This window comes from Microcaecilia unicolor, chromosome 5, assembly GCF_901765095.1.
Source record: "Microcaecilia unicolor chromosome 5, aMicUni1.1, whole genome shotgun sequence".
Classification (NCBI taxonomy): domain Eukaryota; kingdom Metazoa; phylum Chordata; class Amphibia; order Gymnophiona; family Siphonopidae; genus Microcaecilia; species Microcaecilia unicolor.
The window spans coordinates 68,454,000-68,476,557 of NC_044035.1; the positions used below are offsets into that span (position 1 = coordinate 68,454,000).

Consider the following 22,558-nt stretch of genomic DNA (forward strand, 5'->3'; position numbering starts at 1 on the left):
TGTACTAGTAGAAACTGTGCAAAATTTTGTACCCTCTGGATATACATGTATAAAAGGTGCCCTGCCTTAATAACAGATGTTATATTCATTATTAAGTAGCACATTTTTATATTTGAAGCCTTGTGATTCATGGATGAAGTTAGCATTACTTTAGTCTAAAGTATTAAGATATTCAGCTAATAACTTGCCATTTTCTCTGAGAACCGTATTGCCTGCACTATCAGAACAGGAATGTTATCCTTTAGAACACTCTCCTTGCCTTTCCATTAATATTACTTACAGCTTTCAAACCCATTACTAGCAACACTTAATGGGCCATTAGTCACTTGTCCTTCTCCTAGAAAGTTAATACTAAAAGAGAAGTAGCAACATCATATAATTAGCCGTCACTGGTCTAAAGCAAAAACATTTTTGATCCACCTAATGTGAGGTCAGTAACTACAATCTGGATTTCAAAAGTTAATTATTGGTTTCAAGTTGGTGGGTGATTGTTAAATCCGCTGGCATAAATGCTATATCTTCATGACGTATGTAGCAAATAGAGACATAAATCTAAAATACACTGTAAAAATACAAGTTTGAAAACTGGTAATTGGCAGAGAAGGTTCTAATTTTTCGTTTGTATAATTACTTGTAATTATACAAGTATACTAGGAGTGGTCTAGTGGTTAGAATGGTGGACTTTGGTCATGGGGAACTGGGTTTAATTCCCACTGCAGGCACAGGCAGCTCCTTGTGACTCTGGACAAGTCACTTAACCCTCCATTGCCCCAGGTACAAATAAGTACCTGTATATAATATGTAAGCCGCATTGAACCTGCTATGTGTGGGAAAGTGCAGGGTACAAATGTAAGAAAAATAAATAAATAAGTTTCATAGCACAGTCATTTAGGAGTCTATTTACTAAACTGGGAAAGGAACTCACTAAAGTGTCCATTGCACAAAAATTAGTGCAAAATGCCTGGAAATGCACAAATTGACTTTTTATAGTAAACTTTCATGCAAAGCCCACTGTGCTAAAGTTTATGTAAATTTTTAATGAATGAACTACTACAGTGTGAAAGAATAGCAAGAAGCATATTAAAAAGGATTTGTGGACCTATTTTCACAGAAAAAAATGACTACAGCTCAAGAGTGGCATGCAATAGGGCTGCCGAGAGGGGAGGAAGGGGGGAAAATTTCCTGGGCCCAGGTTTCCAAGGGAGGTCCGGCGCCGGGGTCTCTCTCTTTCTCTCCTGCTCCTGAGGGGACCCGAGTGATCACGTCCCGACAGGAGCAGGAGAGAGAAAGCTCCAGTATCGTGGCCAGGCCCCCCTTGGAGGCTGGGGAGGACCTGGATGAGCAACTCCAGTGCTGCTCTTCTGCCTAGCTGAGCAGCTGCTTTTCCTCTCAGGTGTGCATGCTTGGTTTTGAAACCGAGCATGCCCTGAGAGAACAAGCAGCCGCAGGGGCAGGTAATCGGCAGAAGAACAGCGCTGGAGGAAGACGTCTTCTGCTGGCAGGGCCTCAGGATCCCCACCAGCCAACAAGGTATTTCAATTGCAGCAGCGATCTGGTGGGGGGGCAACAATCTGAGGGGGTGGCGTACACGATCTTGGGGGATGCAACGGTGGCCCTGCCCTGGTCCCGGCGTTTCAGGTAGTAGAAGGCTCATCAAAGTCAGCATGGATTACTGTGACTTCAGGAGTATCGCAAGGTTCTTGTTTGTCTTCATTATTGTTTAATTTGTTTTTGTTGCCGGTTTGCAAAGTTTTGGAACGGTTGGGTGTTTGTTATCGCTTGTATGCCGATGACATACGATTTTATTTTCCTGTTCCAGGTACAGCAGTTAAGAGTGTTCTGTTAGTGGAATCTCATTTTTGTACGATTCAGTAATGGTTAAGGATGAACGGATTAAGCTTGAATGTGGCAAAGACCCACATTTTTTGGTTGTCGCAGGTGAGTGAGGTTTGTCCTTCTTCAGGTCTTTATTTGGATTCTGTTTTTGTGCCATTGTTGGATTCTATTTGGAGTTTAGGAGTAACCTTGGATACTACTTTGTCAATGAATGTACATATTGGGTTGGTGATTTGTGCAGTGTTTTTTAAACTGTGGTTGGTGACTCGGTTATGATGTTTTCTCTCGGAGCAGAATTTTCATACGGTTTTGCAAAGTTATGTGTTACCTTACTTTGATTATTGTAATGCCTTGTTGTATGGATTACCGCATGGCATGTTGCGAGCTTTGCAGGTGGCACAGAATGCTTCTGCCCGACTCCTTACTAGAGCAAGCAAGTTTAAGCATATTGCCCCACATTTACAAAACTTTCATTGGTTGCCTATTGTTGGTTGGATTCAATTTAAACTGCTGGTCATCTGGTCAATTGGGGCACTTTTTTGTGACTTGGACCTAAAAATAAATGGACCAAGTGCAGCCGGCTAAATGCTTGTCTGAGCTGGCCATCTTTTTTTCCATTATGGGGTGAAGCTGGCTATCTCGTAACCATGCCCCCATCCCGCCCCCCACCACGCCGCATCCCGCCTTCTGTACCCTTCCTTGAAGGTTTGCCGGCTCCGCGATGAAAAGCAGTTGGGGCTGGCTAAAACCGGCTTTCGATTATACATATGAGGGGGGCCAGTGCACTACAAATGCATGGGAGGAACCAGAATTTGTAGTGCACTGGCCCCCCTCACATGCCAGGACACCAACCGGGCACCCTAGGGGGCACTTCTAGAAATAATTTTAAAAAATAGCTCCCTGGTGCATAGCTCCCTTACCTGGAGTACTGAGCCCCCCAAATCCCCGCCAAACCCCTCTCCCCGCAACTCTACACCATTACCATAGACCTAAGGGGTGAAGGGGGGCACTTACATGTGGGTACAGTGGGTTTGGTTTTTTTTTGGAGGGCTCAACATTAACCACCACAAGTGGAATAGGTAGGGGGGGATGGGCCTGGGTCCACCTGCCTGAAGTGCACTGCACCCACTAAATACTGCTCCAGGGACCTGCATACTGCTGTCAGGGAGCTGGGTATGACATTTCAGGCTGGCATACAGACTGGTAAAAAACTTAAAAAACATTTTTTTTGGGTGGGAGGGGGTTGGTGACCACTGGGGGAGTAAGGGGAGGTCATCCCCGTTTCCCACCGGTGGTCATCTGGTCAATTGGGGCACTTTTTTGAGACTTGGACCTAAAAATAAATGGACCAAGTGCAGCCGGCTAAATGCTCTTCTGAGCTGGCCATCTTTTTTCCATTATGGGGTGAAGCCGGCTATCTCATAACCATGCCCCCATCCCGCCCCCCACCACGCCCCGTCCCGCCTTCTGTACCCTTCCTTGAAGGTTGGCCGGCTCCGCGAAGAAAAGCAGTTGGGGCTGGCTAAAATCGGCTTTCGATTATACCGATTTGGCCGGGATCAGGAGATCGTTGGCCATCTCCCGATTTGTGTCAGAAGATGTCCGGCGATCTCTTTTGAAAATAAGCTCAATAGTATACTACTTGCAATGTCAACACAACTGAGCTTATTTTCAAAAGCGATCACCGGACATCTTCCGACACAAATCGGGAGATGGCCGGCGATCTCCTGATCCCGGCCAAATCGGTATAATCGAAAGCAGATTTTAGCCGGCCCCAACTGCTTTTCGTTGCAGAGCCGGCCAAGCTTCAAGGAAGGGTACAGAAGGCGGGATGGGGGTGTGGTGGGGGCAGGGAGGGGGCATGGTTAAGAGATAGCCGGCTTCACTCCATAATGGAAAAAAGATGCCGGCTCAGATGAGCATTTCGCCGGCTGCACTTGGTCCATTTATTTTTAGGTCCAAGTCACAAAAAAGTGCCCCAATTGACCAGATGACCATCGGACGGAAACGAGGATGACCTCCCCTTACTCCCCCAGTGGTCACCAACCTCCTCCCACTCAAACAAAATTTTTTTAAAAAAAGTTTTTTGCCAGTCTGTATGCCAGCCTGAAATGTCATACCCAGCTCCCTGACAGCAGTATGCAGGTCCCTGGAGCAGTATTTAGTGGGTGCAGTGCACTTCAGGCAGGTGGACCCAGGCCCATCCCTCTACCTGTTACAGTTGTGGTGGTAAATGGAAGCCCTCCAACCCCCCTCCAAACCCACTGTACCCACTTGTGGGCGCCCCCTTCACCCCTTAGGGCTATGGTAATGGTGTAGAGTTGTAGGGAGTGGGGTTTGGCAGGGAATTGGGGAACTCGGTACCCAAGGTAAGGGAGCTATGCACCAGGGAGCTATTTTTATTTATTTTTTTAATTTCTAGAAGTGCCCCCCTAGGGTGCCCGGTTGGTGTCCTGGCATGTTATGGGGGCCAGTACACTACAAATGCTGGCTCCTCTCATGACCAAATGCCTTGCATTTCACCGGGTTTGAGATGGCTAGGCCCGGTTTTCATAATGGCTGAAAAACGAAGCTGGCCATCTCCTCTTCACCCGGCAATTGATTTAGCTGGCCCCAACCGTATTTTGAAAATACGGACCGGCTCCGGCCCCTTGCGGAGCCGGGCCCGAAGATGGCTGGCCATCTATTTGGCCGGCGCCATTCGATTATGCCCCTCCACGCCATACTTTGCATTGTTATTTGAATATTTTTACTGCTGTAATTGTCTATTGCTCATGTTTGATTTATTCTTACTGTACACTGCCTTGAGTGAATTCCTTCAAAAAGGCGGTAAATCAATCCTAATAAATAAATATCTGTGTTGAAAATTATACTGCAGCCATACATATCCACAAAGAAACGATGAGTTCTTTTGAATGTGTGCACATCTCTCTTGGGGAGGAGGGGGCAAAGGATACAGCAAAAAGGAATGGAAGCAAATGACCAATATACTGTCTACAATTAAAGCAATTTGTTAAGTGCACTGGTGTCCAGAAAAAAAAATGGGACTCTGTACATAGTTTCAAAATACTTTGCAATTGTTTAAACATTTATTATGACCTTTGAAAATGCATTAGTATAATGGGGTTTTTTCTTAGTTAATTCATAGTTTGTGTACAAAGTGTCCTCCTTCGACTTTGATAAGTTCACAAAGCCTTCGAGGCCACTGAGCTGTTGGCACAATGAATTCTAGGGTTTCATTAAGAGCTGGACTGTTTTGCGAGCCTGATGTGCTGTAGCTCCATCCTGTTGCAAAATAAATTACTCAGAAATGTCTGGAACTTCAGGTAGAAGTTTCTGCTGCAGTAGAAAGTTTTGGGGTTATTAGGAAAAATGTTGGGGTCCTTTTTTTTTGGACACATATATACTATTTATTCTCTATTCTTATTGATGAGTAGTGTTTAACATACAATGGATTAAATTATATCTATTCATAATGATTAAAACAAGAAACACACCTGCTGATGTTTGCTCCACTAAATTTGCAGCCATAAAAGTCACAGCTGGTGCAGTTACAGCAGTTAACCGGGTGAGTTGAGGTGGCATCAAAGGAGCTGTATGATTATTCATTCTCGAAACAGTACCTGCACAGAGAGAACAAAGAATTTACTGTGTTTATGCAAAGCTTTTCATCTTAGAAGGCACAAAAACAATTCTCATTTTGTAACACTGCATATAATACATGCAAAGTACTCCTGTTTTTCAAATAAATTCAAGTAGGCTTGCCTTTAAGTGGAACTACAAATCCTATAAGGCAGAGGTCTGTAAGGTTAGCAGGGCTAGGCTGGGAGGAACCTGGGAAAAGCAGGCTGATCTGGCAGTTCACAACTGCACTAATTAAGCATGCTCTGATTTGCTGACAGCACCTGATAGGTGTGGCAGTCATCAGCTCTCACCTCACTGGCAGACAGGAGCTTTAAAAGAAGCATTATTCCTTGAAGTAAGGAGGAACTCAGCAAGAAATTGAGGAACCCTTTTACTAAGCTGTGTAAGCGGCTACCCGCGCCTAATGCACGCCAAAATGGAATTACCACATGGCTACCACGTGGCTCTTGCGGTAATTTCATTTTTGCTGCGCATCTGATACGTGCGGTAAGGTCTCAGACCCAAAATGCACATGCAGCAATTTTCATTTTGCCACACGTCCATTTTTGGCAAAAATTTTTAAAAGGCCTTTTTTACAGGTGCGCTGAAAAATGATTCTGCGCACACCCAAAACCTGCGCTTACACTACCACGGGCCACTTTTCAGTGCACCTTAGTAAAAGGACCCCTGAAGAAGGAAACTCAGAGTGACAGGAAGCCCCGAGCCAATGAAATGGAGAACAAGATAAGATTTCTCTAGGAAGGAGGGCTGGGGGTCTAGAGTTCCCCTCCAGCCTCAGTGGCAGGCAGTCTCTAGGGCCAGGAATGGGAGGAAACTCCACCTCTTGAAGCAGACAGTGAAGCCAAGGCTTGAGGGATGTGTCCACATGGAAATGTAGAACTTGGGAGCGCAGAGGTGAAGAGTATCCAAGGGCTGGATAAGTCTCTACCTCTGTGGAGGGGAGCAACTGGAACCTGAGAGGATAGAAGTTAATACCCTAGGGCTTGATTAAGTCTTTTTTTCTGGGGAGGAATCAACTGTTTTCCCTGAGAGTGAATAGTGTGAATCACCCTGGTAAATGATTTTCCTGCTAACAGGAGAGGGGTCATTGGTGCCTAACATAGGACTGGATATCCATAAACTGCAATGGAGTGAATGCTGAAGGGAAAATATTTCTATATTGATATAGTAGTTCATGTTTTGGCTATACTGTTCCGAGGAGAAAGCTTGGAAGGTGTTAGGAAAGGGCAGCAGAGACAGGTCCACAGTACAAGGGCCAGGTACTCATCTGGCTACAGATTAAGCAGAGTGGCAGGTAATACCTGGTCTGGAGTGTAGCCTAATGCAGGCCAGGTCTCAGTACATAGTTGCTGATAAAAAGGAGTATAGGGAAACCTGGTGGGAATTAAGTGTAGGATATGCCAGGGCAGTAGTACGCTGCAGACAGGACATGCATGTTTGGATTGGTATGTTTAAGTTTAATGGTTTAACCCAGGGGTTCTCAACCCAGTCCTTGGGACACACCTAGCCAGTCAGGTTTTCAGGATACCCAAAATAAATATGCATGAGATAAATTTGCATACAGTGAAGGTAGTGCATCCAAATTTCTCTTATGTATATTCATTGTGGGTGTCCTGAAAACCTGACTGGCTTTGTGTGCCCCAAGGACTAGGTTGAGAACCCCTCGTCTAACTCCAAAGCTGTGGAGTGGGGATAGTGACACAAAAAGTTCTTAATGTGTGGTTTACCACACAGTAACTGCTAAATTAGCACAAAGCCCCTTAACACTTCTCTGCACTAGTAGTTACCGTGTGGTAAATCGCATGTTAACCCCCCTCATTCTATAATCTTATGCACACAATTTTATGCTTAGCACATAAAATTACGCACAAATAGAAAGCACTGACAACCAATTATTTGTGATAATTGGTATTAATTGGCCATAATTTGCAGGTACGCATGTAAGCATGTAACTGACTTTAGTCAATATTCTAGAACCTTAGCATGCAAATTCCATAGTGCCTAACTACAAGGGGGTGTGGACATGGAAGATGGGTCAGGGGTATGCCTAGAACCTATATGCTAAAGTTATAGGGGCAGATATTCAGACCGAGGCAGCCCAGCTAACTCCAGCGGTCCGCGCTGAGATCAGATATTCAGTGTTGGACTGCTTCTGGTGACCGACATTGAATATCCAGTTAATTTTTGGCCGGTTTAAATTTAACTGGCCAAGCCAATATTCAGCACTGGCTGGTTAAGTTTCAACTAGCCAAAGATAGGCCTGCTAGTTTGGCAATCCAATTTGGCCACCGAACTTAGCCGACGATGTGCTCAATATTACCAGATAGCCGGTTATATCGCACAATATAACCGGTTAGCCGCTAAGCACTGACCGGGAATATTCAGCAGGAGATAACCATCTATCTCCCGCTGAATATTTGCAGATAGCCAGTTAAGGGCCAGTTAAATAGTGCTGAATATTGGGGGGATAGAATACCATGTAGTCATAGACATTTACACCAGCCATTTGCTTGGTGTAAGTGGCAACACATAAACGGCATGTAAATACCGACTAATGCTGTTATTCTATAACTGTAATTAGTGTGTAATTGCTGATGTAGAAATTGCACTTAGCATATACCATCCTGGTGTCTAACTTTTGGCAAGTTGTCGAGGATATACCCTATTCCTCTGATTCTATATATGGCGCCTTAATTCCTGCACAGAAATCGAAGCGTATTCTATAACAATGCACGTAACATAATTGGTTAACTAGCTATTCAGCTCTGTTAACTGCATATTAACAAGAAATTATGAGCACTAATTGGCATTAAGATTTACACCCACAACTCACTATGCATATTCTGTAACGTGCTGCACCTGAATTCTAAGTGGCATAGTTGAAAAGGGGATATAGCCATGGGTGGGGCGTAGGCGTTTCTAAAACCTATATGCATTGTTATAGAATATACCCACTCTGGGCCTTATTAAAATCCTGGGATTTACACCAAATAAAACATAACGTAAATGGCCGCAAATATATTGGGTCGCATTGAGAAGCGTAATTCTATATACCGCTTGGAAATTTAAGCCTATTCTATAAAATGTAGGCATACTTTACAGAATACGCATAGGTGTATTTTTTCCCCACACGGAATTTTGAGGCGCCATATATAGAATCTAGCCCTATGTGCTTAATACGGTTTAGTAAAAGGGCCCCACAAAGATAGATACATTTATACCTTTGGAGCTGGTGTAAATCTGTGTGAGAATTTGTGCGCTATTGAGGATAGTTTTGGGGGCCTATTTTATAAAGGCTCATAAACAGTAGGCACCTTATGGATTTTCAGATATTCACCTTTTAAAAAAAAAACCTCCATAACAAGGGGGCAGGGGTGAGGGTGCTGGTAGTTCCACCTCTTTAGAAATAAGCTTTTATTTGGAAATAAATAGAGCATTTTGACAAAACTTCTTATTTTGTTTTTGCAGACTCCTATCTTTTCCCTTCCATTTCAGTCAGAACCAGTGCCAGGATCCCAACATCGTTTGCCTTCATTCACAATTACTCAAGGACTTTTCCTTTATTTCAATGGCGTTCCTAGGGTGGCTGACACCCGGGGTGAATCGCCGATGCGCCCCCCCCCCCCCGGGTGCAGAGCGACTCCCCCCACCCCCAGCGAAAGGACACCTCCCCCCCGGCGAAAGGACGGACACCTCCCCCCGGCGAAAGGACACCCCCCCGGGGTGCATTTTTACCTGCTGGGAGGGGGGGGTGCCGCGTGTCTGTCAGCTTCGCTCGTTCCCTGCTCCCTCTGCCCCGGAACAGGAAGTAACCTGTTCCGGGGCAGAGGGAGCAGGGAACGAGCAGAGCCGACAGGCGCGCGGCACCCCCCAGCGGCGTGCACCCGGGGCGGACCGCCCCCACTGGCCCCCCCTTGGTACGCCACTGCTTTATTTTAACAGGCCCTCACACTGTTTCTAGTCTCATTCTTGTATACAGCATTGCATACCTCTGGTAATGCTATAGAATGGTTTGTGTAGTAGCCTGAAACCAGGGGGAACTGAGTTTGAATCCCACTGTAGCTCTTGTGGCCCTCCATTGCCCCCAGGTACAAAATAAGGGCCCCTTTTACAAAAGTGCGTTAGAATTTTTAGCACACGCTAAAAACCCTAGTGTGCCTTTATAAAAGACCCCTAAGTACCTTATATAATATGTAAACTGCTTTGAGTGTAGCCACAGAAAGATGGAACATCAAATCCTATTATCTCTCCCTTATAAAATAGTTACTGTAACGACATTCCTGAGGCTGTGCCCCCTTTTTAATATGAATTTATAAAGAACAAAAGGTCTATGTTTTATGTCAAGCATAAGCAGAAGATTAAAAATAAGAATCCCACTTTTTATGTGCTAGCAATTTCAAATTGTACTACATATCACATCAGAATATTAAATAAACGTGGGGAGAAGATCTGATTAAATTTCACCGTAACCTGACAGCATGGTTTTGGACTTTTGCGTTAGTATTTCTTTCAGAAGTAGACACACTGTATAAAATATGAGAGTAAGGTATTTATATGGATATGTCAAGGTTGATGCAAGCAATTAACGTGTTTATAAGAAGTTGGTTTAGGAACAATTAAAGAAAAGAATGATAAGCAAAAACATGCCTAATTTCTATTCCACACTCCTCGGTGATCGCTAATTTTATGAAAAGTATGACATTAATTGAGCAGGCAATTAAATAATGTGCTATTAAAATATAGTTAGGAATGTACAATACATGCTGTTTAAAATATATAGGATATCACAAAAGCAAGAAAACATGTTTAGTTCATTTTACGAAATGATATGAAACAAAAAGTGAGGAGAACGAATGAGGATTCCAAAAAATATATTTATTCATATAAAAAATAATGAAAGATGACGACCCGACACGGCCGTGTTTTGGCCCAAAGGCCTGCCTCAGGGGTCTTTTTACAATCTCAGGTAGTATGATGTGCATACGCTCTGAGAAGAATATTGAAGCCAGACTCACTTGGATCTCCTCTCCTTGGAAAAAATTCTGGTAATGATCAGGAACGAGCCTGTGATACTCCTCTCGTAAAAGACGTTTGCAAATGGGCCAAAATACGGCCGTGTCGGGTCATCATCTTTCATTATTTGTTATATGAATAAATATATTTTTTTGTATCCTCATTCGTTCTCCTCACTTTTTGTTTCATATATCACGGTTCCGTGAGGGTTTGTACCTCCTTTTTTTTGCTGCTCTAGTTCATTTTACAACATAATGCAGACGATGGCAGTGGTGGAGAAAGTGAGCTCAACGACATGTTACTGCCCAGCAGCGCGGCGGTCTCTTCCCTGCCTGTCGCAGTGGGAACGCCCAGAGCAGGCTGAGATACTGCAGCATATTGTTCCATGGAATGTTGCCCCAAAGCCATCAGGGTCGACGTCAAGGTTGGAGGTGGATTTCTCACTGTTCCTTGTCTTTTAGGCATCTCAACACAAAGGTAAAGTCCTAAGGAACAAGTTATTGAGGAGAAAGTCCATGGAGAACGGTCAGCTACCATCTCTGGCCAGTTAAATCATTTTGAGTATCGACCAGCAATTCTCCTTTCCTCTCTGCTCTCCCCCCCAGGCAGCATATCTTCTTCATTTCTTCCCTCACCTTACCCACCTGCAACTCTCCTTGCTTCAGTGGGTCCCCGGCAGCCATTCCTATATGCTGCATGCTGCTAACCCAGAAGACTCCATTTTGTTGCGTCCCACCAAGGCAGAGAAACAGGAAGGTGCAGGAGAGTAGAGGCTTTCAGCTTAGTGACAGGCAGCATATAGGAATTGCTGCCACTGCTGGGGACCTCCTGAAGGAAGAAGAGTTGTGGAGTGGGTGAGGTGAGTGAAGGAAGGAATGAAGAGCAGTTCCTGCATGGGCTCCATTAGAAGAGAGCAGCTTAGGACAGCGGATGTCCAGCCTGTTCTGCTAGCACTGTCTAGATGCACCCACTGCTGGCTATGCCTGAGGCCAAACTGGGTGGGCCCAGACCCACCCGTGGCTACGCCTCTGCTGCAAATGGAAAACATAGATTCTAATCAAGTCAAATAATGAGTCTTAGATACTGAGAATAGAATAAAATATAGAACTATCCATAGGCAGAGAACACAAAAACTGGACAGTAGACAGGAACACAATGAATAAAAGTCCCAAACAAGATGGAATATTGCAATAAAGAGTTTTTCTCATTTGGTGCCTCTAAAGCAGCCTTGTACGTTGGCCATATTGCTCAAAGAAGGAAGTGTTTAGAGCACTTGCCTTCTCTTTCTAGAGAACAGCCATTACCATCTTACTGTTATATTACAATATTTCAAAGGAATATGTAAGGATTCGAATCTGATTACAAATTTATAATTAAGTATTCTCTGGAAATATGTTGATGCATGATTTGTTTGTTTGGTAGTACTGTACTAACTAGAATTAGGAACTGTAAGTACTTAGTATACTCACATCTCGAATGATCTGGACATCTTTGTTGTAGAGGATAGTGAGCCTCTCTCAGCTCCTCCTGTACTACTTGGTAAAGGTCCTTCTCCTCCCAGGCACTACAAAATACTGTTCCTCCATTCGGAGGAACAGTCTTGCAAACAGCTCATTGTTATTAGGGGAGAAATTTGGCATTCTTCTCTTTTTAGGAGGCATATCTTATAGAATGTCCCTATGGATATCCAAATGGTGACGTCACAACATTGTTACATGATGATGTCATTTTGGGCGTGTTTTATATAGTGTGCACAATTCGGTGCAAAAAGTGTGTTGTATGTAATGTGCATATTTTTGCATTTTATATACAGCATGTTGTGTTTATAGAATGCGCTTCCACGCAAATGATCTCCCTGAGGAAATTTTTTGCATGATATATAGAATCTAGTCCTATGCATTAACCACAAATATTCAGTGGAGATAACTAGTTATCTCCCTCTGAATATTCATGTTTAGCTGGTTAAATGCTATTTAAACAGTCAGCGGCCATTGCTGACCAGTTAAATAGCACTGAATATTAAGGGGTATATCTTTTGTGATTTGACAATGCACTGTTGGGTAAGTATAACGCAATTAGGCTATATATTACGTACATTATTTCTGTTTTTGTAGCTTGACAAAGTTTGAAATAACTTTATTTAAATATCAATAAAAAGTAAAGGCAAAAATTGGGGAAAAGAGGCCACAGTAACCAAAAACAAACGGAAATTCTTTTCCTTGTGCACATCCCCAGCCTTTTAATACGGAGGAGCCAAACAGGCTACAGTTGTCCATTCAGTCTTCATGGCTGTCATGTAGAAACAATTTTTGGATTTTAAACAGATTGGAGTTGCATATCAGACCAGCATCACAAAAGATACCTGCACAACAGTAGTGTATGCTTTCTATGATGAACAGGACACAGATTAGTCTTGGGACTGGCAATGGCATCCCCTTTAACATCCCCCTTAGGTTAAACTTGGGATAGCTCATTACAAGCATTTGCAAGGGGGGCCCTAAGGGAACAGGTTTGTTGAACATGTGATTCCACCTAGTAAAAACTACTACTATTACTACTAATGATTTCTATAGCGTGTATATATTATATACAGCTATTTTCTCTGTCTCCAGAGAGCTCACAATCTAAATCTTTGTACCTGGGGCAACAGAGGGTTAAGTGACTTGCCCAAGGTCACAAGGGGCTACAGTAGGACTTGAACACGCATTGGCAGGATCAAAGGCCTTTGCTCTAACCATTAGGCTACAAAAGGAGAAGATAGAGGTGTATTTAGAATATCTTCTACCCATTTCCACATCTATTTTAGATTCCTCACTTTCCTTAGTTCCCCAAATAGCTATAGCAGAGAAAAGTGTAAAAATAATTCAGGTCCATATTTAAAAAACAGGGCCCATTAATCAAAATAATTTAAACAACCTGGAGAGTCTCCTCGTCATTTAAATTACCTGTGTGAGTGACTATGTTAAGATTTGCAAGGGAGGAGCTCTTTTAATTGTTTATCAGGCATGCCACAGGGTTTAGCTCTTTCTGCTATGCTGTTTAACATCTTTTTGTTACCTCTCTGTAGACTCCTGAATAGTTTTCATCTTACTTATAAACTGTATGCAGGTGACATTCAATTTTTGGTGGAGGTCGGCAGCTCTTTTGATGATACTTTTAAGTTACGTGAAGGGGCATTTTCGATAAGATGTCTAAGTCGAACTTTGGATGTTTTGCGCTAAACGTCCCAAATCCGAATAGCAAATGTAACCATTTTCGAAAAAGCAAAATGACTTTTTTTTGAAAATACCATTTCTAACAACATTTTGTGCTCTGCATGTTTATCTTTTCAGGCTATTTTCGAAAAAAAAAAAAAAAGCAATTGGGATATGGAGGGGACAGAAGTTCTAGCAGACTGGTCCCACACACATCCCAGGAGAGAAATGGGGCACCTTAGGGAGCACTGCTGTAGACTTCAAATAAATGTTCCCAGATACACATCTCACTGTTGCTCCCTTATCTTGTCTTCTGAGTCTTCAAAACCCACTACCCCCAACTGTACACCACAATAATAGCCATTATAGGCGAAGGGGATACATATATTTGGGTACAGTGGGTTTCTGGTGAGTTTTGGAGGGCTCACAGTTTCCACCACAAGTGTAACAGGTAGGGGGAGGTATGGGCCTGGGTCCACCTGTCTACAGTGCACTGCACCCACCACTACACTACTCTAGGGACCTCTATGATCTAATGAATCTGGCTATAACATCTGAGGATGTCATAGAGGCTAGCAAGTACTATTTCTATTCACATTTTTGGGGTTGGGAGGGGGCCAGTGACAACTGGGGGGTAAGGAGGGGGTCATCCCTGTTTCTCTCCAGTGATTATCTGTTAATTTAGGGCACCTGTTTGTGCTTTATTCATTCTGAAAACAGTTCTAGACCAAAACATTGACGTTTTTGACCTAGACGATTTTGTTTTGTTCCATTAGACACACCCTAATCCCACCTTCAAAATGCCCCCCAACATGTTCCCTTGTGATTTGGATGCATTGCAGATGAAATGCATAAATATATGTCTGCAAAACAGGTTTCAAAAATACCGATTTGGACGATTTGAAAAGATAGCAGATAGCCCCACACAAGCAATTTAACCAAGCAAGAATCCTCTCCAGCCTGGTTAAATCACTTTCAATATTGACTCCCATTATGTTTTTTCAAGATCAGAATAGAAGGTAAGCTTCATGTACAGATCTCTGAATTCAACCAATTGTGAAGGGAGGAGGACAACATTCTATATAAACTGAGTCCCTATCAGTTAGGGCCTTCAAGACAAAGATGAACGTAAGCTACCAAACAATCAGTGTAGTTCTATATATGCAACTAGAAACTGTTTGTGTAGCTCTGTTTTGAATCAATTGCAGTTTTGAAAGTAATTTCATCAATAAGCCTATATGCAACAAAGTACAGTAATCTAGACAGAATGGGGCCAATACGCCGCAGGATGATTTCCACCTAAAGACAATCAGATAACTTATCTGATTTTGTTTGTGAATATTCAGCTGACTTATGCCATTGCATTGGACTGCTGAATATACAATACTAAAGCTGATCAAATTAAGTATTTAGTTAACACCAAGAGAGCTCTTTATGCAGTCCAAATTAACCACATCAAATTAACTGAATGACACTGAATGCCAGTGGAAAGTTCATTTTAGACCACAGCCCTGTATATTCCTCATCCCCCCCCCCCCCCCCCCCACGACATTAAGTCCCAGATTCTACATTTGGGACTATATATCATGCCTAAAAATTTGGAGCCAAAATGAAATTTGCCTAAGCACATTCTATAAAGTGCGTCTTCATTTAGGCATACTTTATAAAATAATCCTAAATTTCCACACAGTATATAGAATAAGCAAGTGGCTATGACAGTACCTAACTCTAGACACAGCCATCTACACCAAGTAAAACTTGGCGTAAATACCAGCACCTAAGTTAGGCACAGAGCAGGTGTATTCTATCGCCCTGTGCATAGTTTTCCAGAATGCCCACAACCTACCCATGAAAAGAATACAGTGAAGGTGACAAAATGGATGACGCCAAACAAACTTCTACTGGACTGAGAAAAAAGTTCACAGCAAGAGTTTATTCTTTAAAAAACTGGACTCGACACGAGTCGTGTTTCGACCGTTCAGGCCTGCCTCAGGAGTCCCTGTTTGGCAAAGTGCTATTGGTTCTCATAAGGAGAGTCTTGTGCAAACACTGGATTTCTCTAACAACACCTTAGGAAAATGGAGAAAGAAAACTTCTGAGCTTCTTGAAGCATGGCTGTCATTTGGTCTTCCTTCCTCCTTTTTTGATATACGGAAATATTGTTTATGTACTAAGGAATAGCACATTTGGGTATGTACTGGGCAACTGCCTAGCAGGACACTTGAACGGATCTACGCATAAGCTTCTAAGTACTGGTTTCAGGCACATATTTGCACACTAAGCTTGTAAAAGTAAAACCATTTTGATTTGAATTTCTTCCAAGTATAAATCTATTTACTGTTGTATTCACCTTTTCCTTTTCAAAAACTCATCTGATAATCACTGTAGGCAGCATGTAAAATGGATACATCTCTTTGGAGCTACTTCATTTTCATGGCATTTAGCCTAGTTATTCAACCAACACATAATTTCTTCATTTTGTCTGTTTCCTTGAAAAACGATCTGAATAGTGACTGAAAATATATCTTGTACTTAGAGAAAATTCATATAATCTGATAATTAATGCTCATAAGTAGGAATTTTAGATTTAAAATGTTTCTTTAAATATTCACTAGCTTCTGTAGAAAAAGCAATGGCATGATTTTCTTAGTAGACAAAAATACAACTGAAAGCATTTAGCTTGAAATAAGATCACAGTAGGGAAGGGAAAGGCAAAGAAGATGGCATTTGATATACTACCTTTCTGTGTGGTTTACATATTATGTACAGGTGCTTATTTTACATCTGGGGCAATGGAGGGATAAGTGACTTGCCCAGAGTCACAATACCTCATCCACATATAAGACTTATTGGAAATTGTTGCATAAAAAAGGAATTTGAATTTAGATTCTGCCTTTTCAATACTAGCTCAAGGCAAGTTGCATTTCCTGCCTCTTTAGGGTTTACATTCTAAATTTGTACCTGAGGCAATGGAGGGTTAAGGGCCTCTTTTACAAAGCAGTGCTACTGATTCCTGGTGCGGCAAATTAAAGGAAGCCCATTCAATTCCTATAGGCTTCTCTCTCATTTGCCACATGGGAATCGCTAGCGTGGCTTTGTAAAAGAAGCCTTAAGTTAATTGTTCAAGATCACAAGGAGCTGCAGTGGGACTGAACCTGGCTTCTGTGGGTCTCAGTCCACTACTCTAATCATTAGTCCTACTCCTCCATCTTGCCTTCAGTCTAGGCATGATTTCTGCATAGGTAGTTTAGAGTTTAAAAAAAAGGACATCCAAGGCCAGCTATTTAAAACTGCACTAGTATTTATTGAAGTCTTAGAAAACATATAGAACACCACTGAAGAACTATATATGTTTGGCAACAAGCAGAATAGAAAACACATTTAACAAAGGAAGACACTATAAAAGAACGGCCTCACCAGTACTTTTATACATATAAATACCACTATTTAAAAAGAATGATTTTGAATAGGTTAGTTAGGAAGATGTGCAAGGATGGTCATGCAAAGGTAGGCCACTGTTTATATAAAAGACTCAACAAATGCAGGAAGTTTTTATTAAATACACCTATTTCCATATCCATATATGTTTAGGAAAAAACACAGTAGATTTCAGACATACATATGGCCTGAGATCACACCACTTATACACAGTATGCAAATGTACACCAACTTTTATTTATTTATTTATTTATTTGCTGCATTTGTATCCCACATTTCCCCACCTATTTGCAGACTCAATGTGGCTTTCAATATGTTAAACAATAATCACATTAGTGGAATAAGAATTTCAGAATATTGTTACAAATAAGGTGCATAAGAATATCTTGCCAATCATAATAACGGTATAAGAATTTCAGAACTGTTGCAAAGAGGGTGCATAAAAATATCATGTGGGATTAGAAGTAGATAAGTAGATAAAGCATAACATAATGAGATGTAGGCACATTACACATACAACTAGAGTTGTCACCTTGTGGGACTGGAACTATTGACATTGGTCACTGTGGGTTATGGTATTATCTAAAGAGGAAGGACATATTGAAACATGGTGACTGGAAGGAAAACCCATTTTCTAGAATAGGAGTGCTACCTCCTGAGTAGTTTTATCATGAAAAAGGAATGGATTCTTTTTAGAGAGGGTGCAATGCCCCTTGCAGCTGCAGGATGAATGGACCTGGACAGCCCGTGCAGAGGTAACAACTACTGCTTACCTGGGGGACTACAGAAATGTAGAAACTCAGACAAGCTGGGGGAATTATGAAGAGAGGAGGGCGTGGAGGGTCAGATGCAAAGAGAAATAGGCTCATGGCTATGGGTGTTGGGATAGAAAGAAAACGAATCTAAGGTGAACTGTTTGTAAGCTTCTATTGCTTCACACATTTTACATTTTCTGTTTCTTACAGTTGCTATACCAGATACCAAGATTTTCTAGGCCAAATTTAAGGCATGTGTTGGAGCTGCTCAATGCTGCTGCAGTGCATAAGAGAGTTGCTGGCAACTAAGCAAGGCATGATTACATCTGTGATTATGGGGCTCTTTGAAGGTAAATTTCTAAACTATTTTTGCATATAATTTCATGTTGCAAGCAAAATAATACAAGGCCATCACTTTACTTAGTACTTGTGGAAGAAAATGCATGCAGACCGTAGCAATGCATTTTCAGATTTCTTAGTTAGCAAAGAAAGGGAAGAGGGTCTTTCTTTCTTTCTTTCTTTCTTTCTTTCTTTCTTTCTTTCTTTCTTTCTTTCTTTCTTTCTTTCTTTCTTTCTTTCTTTCTGGTGGTGGCCCTCTTGTTAAATATGCAGAATGCTGCTGGCCTGTTGTTTTTTAGTGTCCATTAAAACACCTACTTACTAGTGGCACCATTATGTAGGCCAGTATATTGACTGATTTCTTTCCTATCTCAGCACACAGACTCTGAAATGTGGCTCCCTAGAAACTGTATGCCACTTTCTGGAATATTCTGCATAGCTATTAGACATGATCAGAAAACATACTATAGGACTGCTGTGGGCCCTGTAAGGTGCTGATGCTTACCTATCATATGTTCCATTTCTAGAGGCCTATGGAGGTATGTATATTGGTCATATATGGACTCTCTAATATAAACACAATGCTAGCTTGGAGGATGTCTTTGCAGGCAGTGACCCTCTTCTAGTGCTCAGAAGCGACATATTTGTTCAGAACTACAGCCACACTGATGTCCTATAATCAATTGTTTTCTTCCACTCTGTAGCTGTCCTAGTCCAAGCACAGGGGCAGATAGGTACTGTTATGATCCTAACTAAGATAGTGTTCTGTAAATGGCACTCTGCACAGGGCACCCTCTACAGAATAATAGCTCGCTGTACTACTAGCACCTAAGTTTGGACCTGAGCACATATACCTGCCAAAATCTGGGACAAATGCTCATGCTCAACTGATGGCAGATTGACACGCAAATGTGAGTATTATATAACATTGTGCCTAATTTTGGGGAATGCCCCTGACCTGTCCATGCCCTTCTTATGGTCAAGCCCCCTTTTGAGTTGCACGCTATGAAAGTTAGGCATGCATGTTATAGAATAGGATATAAGACAGATCTGCGTGTAACTCCTAATTACTGCCAATTAAGCGCTTGCTATCAATAATTAATTGTTAGCACCTATTTGACTAGTTTACACATGGATCTGGGAGCCACACACAAATTTGGGTGACGTATACAGAATTTGGGGTAAAGTGCCTAGGGCCCATGAAAATGTTTTTTTTTAATCAGAGAGAATAAGAATGATGTAGAAGTTATTTATTTTCATGCCTTGTCTTTCAGCCTTTAAAATATATAGAATGCACATATGTAAAATACAAATAAAATATACATACAATTTCAATTAAAAGCTCATACCACTGAGAACAGGGCACATGAAGGCAAAAGTGCTTAAGGTCCACAAAATTATAATGGTGCTGTACCTGCAGGACCTACGGAGTATTAGGGCATGCTTATCACAGTTGTGTCAGAAGTCAAGGGAGTGAAGGCAGAGTTATGTGCCTTCATTGTTGCAGCATTGTAGGTGGGTGGGGGGGGGGGGTGAGGGGGTACCTCTGCCCATTAAAAGCCAGGATTCATTTTTATTGCTTATCCATTCATGCGACTAAATTTAGTCATGGGCAGTTACGCCAAATAAAACTTGGTATAAATGCTAACATCTAAATTATGCATGAACAGGTGTATTCTATAACCATGCACATAGATTCTAGAAATGCCTATGACCCACCCATTCCACGCCCATGGCCATGCCTCCTTTCCAACTAAGCAACTTAGAACTTACGCGCATCATGTTATAGAATAAGCTTAGACAGTTCTGCACATAAATTCTAATTAATGCCAATTTGTGTCAATAATTGCTTGCTAAGTGGCAGTTATCAGCACTGATTGGCTTATTAACAACTTAACTCACACTATATAGTCTATAATGTGGGTATCAAAATTTCAGCATCAAAGTACATGTGTAAATCACCAGAATATTGGCACAGAGACATGTGTGTATGTACACGCATAGATGCCAATATTCCAGCTACTTGATATTCTAAAAGGTATCTAAATGCAATGCTGCATAATTTGAAGATGGGTGTACACATAGACAGGGTCTAAATGGAATCCGACAGAGAACACAGTTACGTGTTATAACAAGGCACTGCTGTGCCCTTGTCATCATGCAAAGGGAAATCAATCCCATGTGGTTCCTAAACCTGGAGCCAGTCAGGTTTTCAGGATAGCCACAACGAATATTAATGGGTGAAATTTGTGTCCCCATGCAACTCTTTAGACTGGAAATGCACAGCATTTCACTTGTCTCATAGCCTTTGCTTCTTGTCTTTCTGAGAACCACATTTACTACTCATTCAGTTATTTAATTTGCATACTTTTATTCTGGTAAATCCACAAAAAGGCATTAGTCTACAAGACAAGATTGTATATTCCAAAGGAAAGGGGTGATGAGAAGGATAGGGTAGCCACTCGAATACAAAGGAACAGATACAGAGGAACAGATTCAGCTAGTCCCAGTTTCCTTTTGTTTGTTTTTTTTTTGTCCTTTTTCATAGCAGGTTTGATAGCTCATTTCATAAGGAAAGAGGCTAAAATTTCCATTTTTGTAAGGAGAAACAGAAAAAAGCAACACTGGGCCTTCAGGATAGATATAACGGTCGTCCTTTAATCTGAAAATGACCCGACACAGGCAGTGTTTCGGCATACAGATGCCTGCCTCAGGGGTCAGAATGGTTCTTATGTGTATAATATGGAATAACAGAAATGAACCACGAAGTTAGGACACATTGCCCACTATGTTGTGATTGTCTGTTTAATCAAACAGAACGCCATCTGTGGAAAAAAATGCCAAAATATGCCCTAACTTCATGGTTCATTTCCGTTATTCCATATTATACACATAAGAACCATTCTGACCCCCGAGGCAGGCGTTTGTACGCCAAAACACGGCCTGTGTCGGGTCATTTTCAGATTAAAGGACAACAGTTATCTCTATCCTGAAGGTGCAGTGTTGCTTTTTTCTGTTTATGCTTGTATGCTGTTTTTACCCTCTCTTCTGTGACCATTTTTGTAAGGAGAACATCATGAATATAGAGAATTTTTATAGCCTTTGAATGAACCATGATCTCAGAAACAGATGCATCCTATCTGATAGCCAGCAAGAAAGGTTTCAAAGCCAAACTGAAAAATACATAAAACAAACAATAGGGATAAGGGACATCTGTGTATGGTGACCAAATATAATGTAAAATTGTCATATATATATAGCCTTGGAATTACCTCATAGGATTACAACTATTCTTAGAAACTCTTCCGCATAACTAAATCATGTTACATGTCAAATTAGATATGACCATTCAGTCCTATCACAGACCTTTTTAGAATCTAAATAGAAGGACTTTGATAAGATTGAATACTCCCTTAGCATTAACTTTAAGTTTAATTAAAATTTGATATACTGCCTTTACTTTACAGGCCAAAGTGATATACAATCTATAATAATTCAAAGAGCAGGAAAGGAAATCCATAGAAGACAGGAAAGGACTCAGTAGTAAAGAGCACATTCATCGAAAATAAAATACATAAGACAGGTTTAAATAAAAATCATAAATAACATTGATGCACTTGTACTACAAAGCCAGGCCACCACCTAGGGGGGAGTGTTAAAAGCCAATTGAAAAAAGCAAGTTTTTAATGAGATTCTGAACTGAGGAAAGGAAAGCTCTGATCTAATTCCAGGTGGTAAACTGTTCCATAAATTTGGAGATAGAAAAGAAAAAGCTACTTTCCTTGTAGACTTGTAATGAGCCAGCTTTGGAGACGGTAAAACCAAATGATAAGAATCAAAAGACCATATGGTATGAGATGGGGGTATAAGGGATGATTACAGAAGATAAATAGGAGGGCCTCCTGTATGTAAAACCTTATGTGTAAGGAGAAGAATTTTAAATTGAACTCGAAATTTCACCAGGAGCCAATGAAGTTGATTGAGAAGAACAGTGATGTGATCATTTAGCTTTTAAAAGTAAGCAGGCACCAGTATTTTGTTATGTTTTCAGACAACGTAATTGGAAATAAGGAAGACCGTTATAAACAATAGTACAATATTCTAAGCGTGAAATAATGAAGGCATGGACTAAAGTATGAAAAGATAAAAAAAATCAATGTACTGGGATGCCGCGCAAAGATGACATAACCAGTAAAATCCAGTGTGTATTGACTGTGAGATTTGATTGTCAAAAGAGGGGCTACTATCAATCATAACACCCATGTATCTAAATGAATCAACTGTTGGAATTGGGAAATCAAACAAAAACGGGGTTCATGACGGTTTAGGATGGGGTCC

The 22,558-nt window shown here is 41.4% G+C and overlaps 1 protein-coding gene across 1 annotated transcript in view; it reads right to left on the minus strand.

The window, feature by feature from the left end:
* TCERG1L (transcription elongation regulator 1 like) overlaps positions 1-22,558 on the minus strand; it is a 336,955-nt gene that overhangs the window by 89,196 nt on the left and 225,201 nt on the right. Inside the window, 1 exon segment of the mRNA XM_030204960.1 lies at positions 5,334-5,459. Coding sequence (XP_030060820.1) covers positions 5,334-5,459 — 126 coding nt within the window.